The sequence below is a fragment of the Eleutherodactylus coqui genome, chromosome 6, assembly GCF_035609145.1.
Source record: "Eleutherodactylus coqui strain aEleCoq1 chromosome 6, aEleCoq1.hap1, whole genome shotgun sequence".
NCBI classification, from domain to species: domain Eukaryota; kingdom Metazoa; phylum Chordata; class Amphibia; order Anura; family Eleutherodactylidae; genus Eleutherodactylus; species Eleutherodactylus coqui.
Window position 1 is genome coordinate 126,347,387 of NC_089842.1, and position 12,588 is coordinate 126,359,974.

The 12,588-nt window shown below is 42.7% G+C and overlaps 1 protein-coding gene across 1 annotated transcript in view; it reads left to right on the top strand.

The window, feature by feature from the left end:
* RPS6KA5 (ribosomal protein S6 kinase A5) overlaps positions 1-12,588 on the top strand; it is a 66,218-nt gene that overhangs the window by 13,302 nt on the left and 40,328 nt on the right. The window contains exons 2-3 of the mRNA XM_066607562.1: positions 4,162-4,233; positions 10,328-10,546. Of these exons, the coding sequence (XP_066463659.1) occupies positions 4,162-4,233; positions 10,328-10,546 (291 nt within the window). The remainder of the gene's footprint in view (positions 1-4,161; positions 4,234-10,327; positions 10,547-12,588) is intronic.

Genomic DNA, 12,588 nt, shown 5'->3' on the forward strand with positions numbered 1-12,588 from the left:
GATGGAAGGCGTTTTTGACAGAAAAACGCCTCGCATCCACCAGTACATCACACGCGCACAAGCGCAATATTGGGCCGAGTTTCATGGCCCGGTATCGCTCTCGGCCATGTGTAGGTTGCCTAATGGGTTTAGGGAAGCCTGGAATACACCAAGATGGGAACCTTGTGGGCTCTGACTGACTTCGGCCTCATTGAGATGTTAAGAATTTCTTCTGCACGTATTTAGTATGTCTTTTTGAAGTTCCAAGCTGTGTGAACGCAATTTAACAAATCGGAACCATGGGTGCGGATAAAATCAGCTAAGAATTGACATACCGTGCAGATTTTAAACAATATTTTCTTACAGATTTCACTGTGGAGTTCATCCTCTGCAATGCAAAGGGTAAAATTTGCAGCAAATCTCTACAAAAATCCATGGAAAGATCCGGACCACTTGGTGTTGCTAGAGATTTTCTGGAAAATCTACAGTGGTCCTTACCCATCTGCACATACCCATAACCTTCGTTTGGTACAATGGGGTCTGTTTGAACCAGGCACTCTGGAACTGGTAACACACAAGGGTCAACAGTGGAGATCTGGAGTGTAATCTAGAATGTAACTCAAGATCATACAGGATAAGTAATGTAATGTATGTACACAGTGACTCCACCAGCAGAATAGTGAGTGCAGCTCTGGAGTATAATACAGAATGTAACTCAGGATCAGTACAGGATAAGTAATGTAATGTATGTACATAGTGACTCCACCAGCAGAATAGTGAGTACAGCTCTGGAGTATAATACAGGATGTAACTCAGGACCAGTGCAGGATAAGTAATGTAATGTATGTACACAGTGACTCCACCAGCAGAATAGTGAGTGCAGCTCTGGAGTATAATACAGGATGTAACTCGTGATCAGTTCAGGATAAGTAATGTAATGTATGTACACAGTGACTCCACCAGCAGAATAGTGAGTGCAGCTCTCGAGTATAAGGCCTCATGCCCACAGCCGTGGCGGACTCCACTAGCGGAATATCGCAGCGGAGTCCGCTACGGCACCCCCCAAAACCCTCATATTCACGTCCTGGATCCGCCGCGCTGTTCCCGACCCTCGAGACGATGCACATGCGCAGTACAGCGCGTGGCATGCCGTCAGTGCCAGATAACGTGGGCAGGGACGCATTTTCACGCGAAACTTCCGCTGTGCTACAGCGGAAGTATAGCACGACGGCCAGCTTCCATTGACTACAATAGAACCTAATAGCCCTAGGGTAATGCCGCAGATTTCTGCTGCGTAAAACGCGGCAGAAATCCGGCTGTGGGCATTAGCTCTAATACAGGATACAACTTGGGATAAGTAATATATGCACACAGTGGCTCAATGTTTAATGCAGAATAAACTATAAATGGTTTATGATACTCTGAAAAGGCTTACTATGTAGTTTTGCACTATAAGAGGATGAAAGAAATAAAAAATCCTTCATGACATTGTATCACTGCAGCATCCAATTAATGATTAGGACATCATCTATTACTTTAATAGAATTGTGGATCACTTTCTGCTAATTGCTTATTATCCTGTGCTAGAACATACTGTGCTCTTCCCATAATGAAATAGTTACGATGTGGAGAGGTTCTAAAGGGTTTAACCATGTTATGCCCTGAACGCCTTTCTGCTAATGAACATGAAGCAACTATTCTGGTCCTGATCACTGCTTGTCCTAGTAGACGGTAAATAGCCGAATGTAATGAAGTACAATGTATACTTTCAGTCATAACACTGGTTGAAGGGCATAAAGCTGCTTTCACATCTGTGTTGGGGCTTGGTTCAGGGATTCCATCTCTGTGCTCTGTTTTTGGAGGAGAAAAACTGAAATAAAAAGAGAAAAAAATTATTTTTCTTTTTATTTCAATGGGGTCTAAAAAAAAATAAAAAGTAACAAATGGAAAGGCTTCAGTTTGCTTCCATTCCATCAGTTTTCCTTTTTTTACAAAAAAATAATGCTGTAAACTGTGATATTCTCAAAAAAAAGGAAACCTAACGGAATGGAAGCAAACAGCTTAATGCGAAAAGGATTAAATGAGATTTCTAAATCATTATATTCTTCTTTTCTTTTTTTCTTTAACATTTCTTTACATATTACACAGACTTCCAACTGGTTTGGAGTTGGGGCTGTACACTCATTGTTAAACACAGCAAGGAGACGTTGTTAGAATTGAATGAAACTTTCTCTGTGTGATTGTAATATTGATACTGTATAAGTAAGTGATTGCAATATCAGAGCAAGAGGATAACTTATTGTGGAAAACTGAACACTTGAAGGGAAGGTCTAGCTTGGATGCAAGATGCCATACGGACAGTCAAAGACACATATCGCTGTATATTTGCTGTAACTGAGGCTCTAGATCGTGCAAACTCATAGGTTGTCGAAGTTGGCGTCCCAGATGGTCCCATACAGAAGTCAGGCAATGTTGTGGAGGCTCCTGTGACCCCCTTGCTGTGTGCGGCCGAGCATCATCCTGCTGGAAAATGCCTCTGGAAGCCGCCATGAGAGGAACACATGTAGGATGTCTGAACATATTGCTGAGCTGTCATTGTTGCTCGTACCGCTACTATTGCGTCATAGAGGGGTCTAGTGGTCAACAAGCTCTACGCAAGTGGAAAAAGAGGTCCCCTATACACAAGGAGCCTCTGAGAGCCTTTTTATAGGCCTGGAACCACTTTTAGTGTCTCAGGTGGCAAGACCATTCATCTAATCACACCACAACTCTCATCATTTACATATCTATCTAAGATGTAACTGCATGCTGAGTTTTGCAGCAAAATGACAACTTTTTTTTTTTTTTTTTTTGGACAGAGTGTATATATTAATGCAGTCAAACCTCTACTTTTGTTGTCTGCTCCTTTCGCCGATTTTTCTAGCCAGGATTTCACCTCCAGTTTGGCTGGCTGCTTCTAGTTTTGCCAGCGGCCGCTGGTCTATTTAACCTCGCAGGCGGTGTCCCCGTCCCTCTCGCGGCTTTCCAGGTACTCCGGCAGGCTTACGTGTCGGCTTCAGCATTGAAACACCATTCTCTTCTTGATAACGTGGGTTGAACACTCCGCCTCCAGGAAGAGAATGCTGTCACTAGCTCAGGAGCGCCGTGGCTCAGCCAATCACAGTCGGCGCTTGATGAGCCAATCACAGCCATTCAATGATACCATTCTCTACCTGACATCGCTTGAATACCCCGCCTGCAGGATGATGTTTCAGCGCTAAAGCGCCTGGAGATCAGTAAGAGGGACGGGGACGCTGCCTGCAAGGTGAGTAATTTTTTTTCCCAAGTAGTATAAGTAGCTTATATTTTAAGCCCCCCTCCCTGTCTCTCCGAAAATTGGAATGTCTAGAACAAGTTCATTAGATTTACATTGTTTTCCATGGAAAGAATTGCGTCTAGTTTTCATTAGTTTCAAGTTTTGACGATTGCTTTCAGACAGATTGTCAACGAAACTAGAGGTTTGACCATACATGGGTTGTTATGTAACCATTCAGTTACAGACTGGTGTATATGTTACGAAGGTGACTACTATAATGCAGATTGATGAGTTTAGTGTTTGGGTTGTTAGGTGAGTAACAGGTTACATGTTGATGTATAGATTAGTTGACTCTTGGGATATACTTTAATGGGGTTAGTGTTTGGATTCTTAGGTGTCTATTGGAGTACATGTTAAAACTGTACAGCTGCCTATACACATGACGTTGGCTACATCTGATGATTCTGGGTGGAATTGGCCAACTATCTAATGTATATGGGGATGTCCTGACTCTTCCCTGATGGCAGATGTAGAGGAACAAAGGATCAGGCCTAATTGTACTGTTAAGATGTTGCATCTTTTTAATACCTTTTTTTTAAAGTAATCTCTTTGCATTAACATCGGGCTCCATTCCATAACTAATTATCCGTCCTGTTGACTCAGACTCTTAGACTTCAGTAATTACATTTTATTTTAATTAATCCAGTGGTGATTGAACGAGATCAATCTGTTTGATTAGATGTGAGCCTCAGATGGACATATTCTATAGTTTCAGAATCAATATTGGGAGATAAAGATAATATACAGCCACTCTGATGCTTCATTAATTAACTTGGCTCTATTATGACTAATGAATTTTTTGTCATTGTTTCCCCCTTTCCCCATAGCAAATTTGACTGGACATGCGGAGAAGGTTGGAATTGAGAACTTTGAGCTCCTGAAGGTCCTGGGCACAGGAGGTAGGTCACTTTAAGAAAGACCTACTTGGGTTTAAGACATTAAAGAGTACCTGAGTTTTCAACAAAATTTCTAAAATACACCTGATTTTCCTTACCCACTCATTTGCTGCTGTTTCATGTCTATAACTTCTGGTTTTCAGGTGGTCTCCCCCATTTTTCTGCTGTTTGAAATCCACTTTCAAGGACGATGCATGTCACAAGCCTAGAGTTATACCAGTAGTTCACTGCCCTCTACTTCCTTGCCCTTTCTTCCCATGCTTCCTCTTAGTTTGTGGTCCAATCAGTAGTATGGCAGTATGTGAATGCTCGCCCCTCTGCTTTCCTAGTATGATTCAAACATTCAGAGACAGACATATACAGCAGGAGAGGCAGAGACTGTGGAGATCATTATCATAGGGCTTAGCGATTTGGCCTGAAATGACTTTTTTTTTTTTTCCAAAAATGTTTATTTTTATTATTATTATTATTATTATTATTATTTTTATTTTTTTTTTAATCTCAATTTTCTTGTTTATTTACTAAACAAGCTAAAAGATTTCCAACACACATTTCTTTCCATAGAGGAATGGCATACACAGCTATTCCCTAATATATATACTCATTATGGTTTGTTCACATCAGCGTCAGCGGTTCTGTTCTCAAACCTCCTTCACTGATTTCTGCTAGGAAACTGGATGAAATAGCGCAGTAAGCAGCACTATTTTGTTCTGTAAATTCTAGCAAAATGCCGGACTGCTGGCCGGAAAATGAATGGACTCTATTACAGTCAATGGGTGCCCGCTCGGCACCATTCAGTTCCGCTATAGGACAAAACTGTTTAGCAGGTGATTCTGCTTTTCTTCACCCTGACAGGAGCAGGAAAATAGAACTGCCTAATGCGGATGTGAACAGAACTTTATTGGAATTGCATGGGAAGGGTTCTGTAATTGGTACTTAAACCTATCAGCACCTTTTGTTGGGGCTTAAAATAATATGAAATGAATGCTCTCTTTTTTTGGCAGCCCCCGTGCCCACCGCATGGAACCCGGAAGAAGCAGCCGGTAGTCAAGTGCTGTTCATTGTGCCTGTGACTGCTCAGCCAGTCACAGGCTTCAGCGGGATTGTCTCACAGCCAGTGAAGCCTGTGACTTGCTGAGCGGCCACATGCACCAATGAATGGCATGTGACCGCCCACTGCTTATTCTGGGTGGTACCATGTGGCAGGCACCAAGGCTGTGGTACTGGATGGAAAGCTGCTGGAATAGCCACGTCAAATGTGATTTACACTAGTAAAGCAACAGCATTTTTAATGGAAGTATATTACAGAAATGATGAGACTAACACAAGCTAGTAGATAAGCATAAGTTGTCTGAAAAGTTAGTGCCCCTTTTAATTTTTGTGTCATTTGCATGTTTTTTTTGTCTCCAGTTTTCTAGGAAACCATGACCTATGAATGCTTCCTTAGGCCTCATGCATGTGGTTATTTTCTGACACTTTCGTATCAAATTATAAAAGAGCACCTATAGAAGTGCCTGTCACACTTGTGTGGAACCTTATCATGCTTCATCAGCTGCCATATGTATGGAGGTATAGGGAAGATTTCATGGTATGGTGGAAAGTGCCACAGGGGACTCATTGTGCCACCAGGCATTTGTCCTAACATTGGTCAGATTGTAGCTAGAATTTCAAGGTGACCATCTTCTTTATCAAGTAATGTGTAGCGCTAAGTCTTTCCCCCGGCTCTCATCATGACATTTTCGTATAGTTCACACCTCCATATATTGAGTTGGCTTCTTAAGTTCTCTGTGTGGGCGGCACATTCGATTGTTCCTTCAATCAATGACACAGAATATTTATCTGTAAAAATACACCAATGATTTCCCAAAGCTAATATCTATCAAACTGATCAACAGGTTTATGGATTGCAAACCGTTCTGCACTGGAAGGGCTTTTATGTAAATGACCATTTGTCATTATTTAAAGGGACTCTGTCATGAGGTTCATGCTACCTGAACCATGGGCAGCATGACCCTAGGGCAGGTATGCCAATTACCCCCTGTAGCAATTCAGAAAAAACATAAAGTGGTCACCGAAGCTGGTCAGATTACATGCAAGTGGGGAGAGGCAATCATGGCCCGCCTCTGTGACTTGAAGCTTTGATATCGAGTCAAAGTTCAAAGTAAGTTTTTTTCTGAAATGCTGCAGTGTTTCAGAATAAAACCTACATGGGTACAATGGGTATACATGATCTGGGATCATACTGCCTGTGGTTCAGGCACCATGAACCTGATGAAAAATTCTTCAACGTTCTAATAGACTTTGTGTTTCAATTCCTCACCGTTTTCAAGATCACTGCTTGCTGTTAATGAGTCGGGGCATTCTGGTTTATACTTGTAAAAATCCATATAGGGCCTCCTGTCCACGGGCGATATGTCGCAGCGATAATCTGGCCACGGGTAAGGCAGTGAACGCTTCCCATAGACTTAATGGAAAGTGCAGCCCGACGTTCACGAGCAGAGAATCATAGCGATTCTCCGCTCGTAGGATTCAAATCGCGGCATGCTGCGATTTTCCGCGGTGAACCTGTCTATCAGATAGGCTCATCGCGGAGACCTGTCAGTTCTCCCCCGCGGCGGAATATTACTAGCGATATTCCGTAACAGCCGTGGACAGGCAGCCTAGCCCAGATACTACTTACAGGTGTGGTATTACTACATTTGTTTGTCTTCTCTACAACTTCTCAGTCTCACTGTAAATGTTTATATTTACTGATAGTAAACAGATATCTTGAAGATGGTAAGAAATTGAAGCATAAGGTATGAAACCTTACATACAAACTAGTGGTAAAAGCTTTTGTAGTCGAGCACCAATTTTAAAAGGCTGGCCATTCATAGGCTAAATTAATAATGTATTTGCAATGCTCTAATATGTATGCACCAAGAAAGCTACCAGTACATATGCCAAGGGCTCAAAGGTCTTTATTCACCCAACAGAGGCCAAAAGAGTGTCCTATTGGCCTCTGTTGGGCTGGTATACTTTGGCATAGCAGTCTGCTGCGCTATTCCATACTGGGATATTGTGCAAAAAAAAAAGTTTATAGCATGCAGTGTAATTTTTTTTCTTTATTCTAAATGTGGGAGGCTATTGGCGACAGATATCTATTTAGTGGCATCTGTTGGAGGCATCATAATTAGAGATGAGCGAGCCTACTCGGTAAGCAGTTACTCGAGCGAGCATCGCTCTTCTCGAGTAACTGCTTGGTGATCCGAGCAGGCTCGGGTGGGCTGTGGGGGGGACAGGGGGGAGCGGAGCTGAGCGGGGGGAAGAGAGAGAGAGATCTCTCTCACCTCCCCCCCACCCCCCTCTCACCCCCTGCAGCCCACCCGAGCCTGCTCGGATCACTAAGCAATTACTCGAGAAGAGCGATGCTCGCTCGAGTAACTGCCTTACCGAGTAGGCTCGCTAGACAAAAGTTGTGTGAACCTGCAGATTTTGCCGGCACTGCATGACTTTTGTATGTGTAATGGGGTCTCCTGACTTTCTCCTGACAGATGATGAAGGGGAAAGAAGGATTAGGGACATTGATTTTGAACACCCAATCTTTTTGTCGTTTCCCCCCCCCCCCCCTTAAATATAAGCCACCGCCAGAGCTGTCTGGCTGCTTCTTTTTTTCACTGTCTCATGTAAAAACACATAAAAGTGCAGACAAACTGAACTATCATGTGTTGGGGAGAAATTGGAAATGGCTGTCAGCCTAAGGCCACCTGCACATGAATGGATTTGCATTGCGGAATCCACGGTCGGCGTCCGCACTGCGGAATCCACGGGCAGCGTCCGCACTGCGGTTTCACAGCAAATACCGTTTATGGCATATTATGGGAAATCACTTCTTCCTGCACACTCGCAGAAACAAATTGCGATTTGTGCAAGTGGAGAAAAAAAAATCACAGCATGCTCTATTTTCTGTGGTGTCCACTCAGATGGCTTCCATTGGCATTGCAAACAGGTTCTGCATTCTGCGTCATTGCCTAGCAATATCCCACAGAAAATAAACATTTGAAAAAAAAAATCGAGTGCGCATGTCTGACGGTGAGCCGCCGGGTCCATCTGTAGTACAGATGAAGACAACAAAAGACAGGTACGCAGGATCGCCAGTTGGGCACTGCATGGCGCCAGATTCCGCTGCGGTCACCCGCATGAGGAATTCCTCCCGTTTGCGTGTGGGCGTAATGTTCATTTGTCCAATGGCTGTCTGCTATTGAATGGGTATGGGCATTTTCACTAATGTAGCAAAGTTTAACTTGGCTGTAATGATTTTTGCGACACAGCAAAAGCCATAGTAAAGGGGTAAGTAAGTTACCTTATTTGCCTTTTCTATTGGTTTTCAATTGCTGTTGTTGTGCTGAAAATACAGTGGATTTTCAATGGCTTCAGATAAGACAATTTGAGGCAGAAACTATTTTTCAAGTTAAATCTTGCTACATCTGTATATTTGCAGCTTGCATACTAAATTTCATGTAACCTTTAGTGATGGGTGGCTGTTACTTTGAGGCATGTGAAAAAACAGAGCAAACCCCTATATAATAAAAGCTTCCTCTTCTCTTCCCTACACCATGCCTAGCTTATACCTCTGCACTATAGGCATGTGCAATATCAAGAGATGTGCACTGTGTGGCATGTGCAATATAAAAGAGTAAAACAATAAAAGTATGTACGGCAAATGTTCATGAAGTCTTTTGTAGTCCCTAGCCTCTGTAGACATGGATCATGGTGTAAACCGTGTATTATCTGTGCAACACAAAACTAGATGTGTCATTGTGGCTTAGAGTAGAGTAATATGGTGTTACTCAAGTCAACGGGAAGCGGGGGTTGGGGGGGGGGGGGAAATCTTTCCTAAACCGTTAGCAGATTGCCTTGTCATGTAGATCTTTCTTCATCTATTTGTGGCTTTGTTACAGATCTTGTCCAACTAAACACAGGAGCGAGAGTCGTTCAGTGAATGGAGGCGGAGTGCGCCGAGAGCTCTTCTGGACATCCGTTTCCATTTACAGTTTACAGGCAATCATTCAAAGGTTGAACGACTCCTCTTTACACTGAGTGAGAAGTCTCTCGTTATTCGCTTCGTTTCAGTGAGCTGAAACAAAGGGATTAATGACTACAGAGAGATTTCGGCAAATACAGCGCTCCTCCTGCCTCCTGATTCTTTGTGCTATCAGTGTAACCTTTCACCTCGGTACCTGATGCTCTCCAGTGAGTGCAGCACAACTGGTCAGGTGATGCGTTAGTGGTATCACCTGACCAGTGGCGCTGCACTAGCTATAGGCCACCAGCTGTGCTGACAGAGCGAAGTATTGGGAGGTAAGGGGAGCGCTGTATCTGCCGAAATCAGTAGTGGATACACAGCTGATTTGGTGTCAAAACCCGCACCGCTGATGCAGAAATGTTGCAGAATTTTCCAATGCAGAAATTCCGCAGTATTTCCACCCCGTGGGAACAGACCCTTAGATAGGAAGGACAAAAAGATGAAGATCTAGTGAATATTATTATACTTTACAGTTAACTCATTGAAAAACTCTGTATGATTTCCTCTGATGTGGGGCATTGCAGGCTCTATTAGTAGCCTACCATCATGTATCTGTCCCATATGCCTTGCCTCCATCTCTTTGATATCCTGATGGAGCCACTCGCCTTGTTCCTCATTAATGTCACCAAGAATATCTGGAAGTGTCTACGGAGAAAGCGTACTTTTATGCTTATGTTTTGAAGGTTTGTGAGCATGTTTTGCACAGATTCTTTATAATTGACCGCGTTGTGGTTTACCCAAGAAGTTCTTGATAACCATGACATAATTGCATCACAGAGGAGCTTCGGCTCCATCAATTACTTTTGTGAAACTCAAATCGTTTATTGAGTTTACAATTTGAGGACCATCATAGACTCCCGCTGATAGTTTCTTGTAACTCAGTCCAGGGAACAATCTACAAATGTATTTTAAGCAATCACACTCTGTTGAAAGCCTTTGTTCAAAAATCGTAGGTTACACAGAATGCTCTCGTCATTGTGACTGGTAATGAAAAATAATATGACCTCCCCCCCACCTGCTTTTTCTTTGTAGCTTATGGCAAAGTTTTCCTGGTACGCAAAATAAGTGGCCATGACTCCGGGAAGCTTTACGCAATGAAAGTTTTAAAGAAGGCAACTATTATCCAGAAAGCCAAGACGGCAGAACACACACGGACAGAACGTCAGGTGCTGGAACACATACGGCAGTCTCCATTTCTTGTAACGCTGCATTATGCTTTCCAGACGGACACAAAGCTTCATCTCATTTTGGGTAAGAATCATTTATTTATTTATTTTTAATTGGAAAAGGACATAATTGTTTGGTACATTCACATCAGGTGTCTGACCTTTACAGTGTTAAGGATAAAAACCATGTACAAAGCCTTTTACAAGGGCAAATAATCAAGAATTGGTACATTCACCCAATTATCTGCCAGTATGAAGGTGTCGCCAATCACCCAACAAATGAGCAAAAGCTCATTTGTTGAGTGATCGCATTTTTGATGTGGCGCCAAAAATCAGCAGCAGCACATATTCCCATGAACATGATTTACGATCATCCCCCATGCTGTCTGAATCTGCCTTTGTGAAGGCCAGTTAATTGAACGCCGATCCGTTATTTGGCATTTGTTATTATCAAGCCATGTAAAAGAATCTTAAGTGCCTGAATTGTATAACGGATAACACATGGTTCACTGTGCAAGAGGCAAAAATGTTCTTCCTATCTGAAAAATTATGTACAAGATGTTTGGGAACAGTGTGGGCTGTAGTTGTTGTCGCTGAAGAACAGTGAGTGAATTGATAGCATATATAAAGGACATTGACCTGGATAGAAGCTTGTGTCTATACCAGTGAACGCTTGTTGGCAGCCAATATAGCCACCATTGCAGGTGTTGTCACCCAGCTTTCCTGGGGCTTCTACTCCTGGTTATGCCTAGCACAAGGCCTCGGGGATTTTATCATTGCTGTCTTTCGCATTATATCATGTCACTCCCTCAGGTCAGGAACGCTATATTTTCTCCTTAAGGAGAGCACCTAGAAGGTGAGTGAGTGAGGAGGCTTATAAGGCCATGCATGCTCTTCTGGGTAATATGCAAATAAGGGAGATGGAACAATACCTCTGCAGCGCCACCTATTGGAAGGCAGCATTCCTGTAAGTCAATGTTAGACTCTTTATACAAGCCTTGTAACAATAACTGGGAATTGCTAGCCAAGCCAGAAGCCTACTGCATACTAATGAGGGACAAACGCCCTGAAACAGCTTTCTGTGTATGAACTCTGGCTTGGTTTTCAATTCCCAGTCATTGTTACAAGGCTTGTATAATGAGTCTAACATTGACTTGCAGGAATGCTGCCTTCCAATAGGTGGTGCTGCAGAGGTATTGTTGCATCTCCCTTATTTGCATACTCCCTCAGGTATAACATTAGTTAAGTTGTGTTTCCTTGAGGAATCAAGAAATATTTTTAAGAGTTTCCTTATTTGCCTGAGTGAATGACAGTGTTAGGAGGCAGGGTGTGTGGTATCTAGCCATGCTGCTTCTGTATAGCAGATTCATATTGCATACTGAGCACTATTAATATCTCTAATATATACCCTAAGAAGCACAAACTTTTAGCCATTCCAACCACGGAAAAAGTCAAAGATATGGTAGATTCATAAAAGTGTTCCCTGTCCGTGCATCTGACTGTGAGGGCAGTCTTTTGCATACCATAGGAGAGATGAACCTAAAGCGGCAGCTTGTTGGTAAGAGACTTAAGGCCCATTTACACAGAAAGATGATTGCTCAAAATTCGTTCAAAAGATAACTTGAACGGCAGTTTTGAGCGATCATTTTGCATGAAATACTAAGTAGCTACTCAGCTACTTAGTAGCTTATTAGCGTGCAAATAAAGCCTTTTACTGAATGCAGATAACAGCTGGAGGTCTGTTATCTGCATTCAGCTCCATTGTTCTCCAGTGGGATAGTAGCTGAAAGAATACTATGAGCGCTATCCCGCAGAGAACTCAGCATCTGGTCTCCTAAGACCGCACTACGATTTTCAAGCTGGTTTGAAGTCCGTGATTAACGAATAGTGCATGATGGACGTGCGTTTAGATACAGGTAAATTTGCTAATTAGGGCCAGATAAAAATACACAATTGACAAGAGGGGAGCCCAAATATGGACTCGTCCCTCCAATAGATATCTCCTTAAAACAGGGATTCTTTAACACCAAAAATGATACTACACATAGAAGAAGCCCCTTCATCAAAAGGCAGTCACCAGGAATAGTGTCTCCTCAGGGGTACCCAAGCGAAAATCAATTAAGGTGA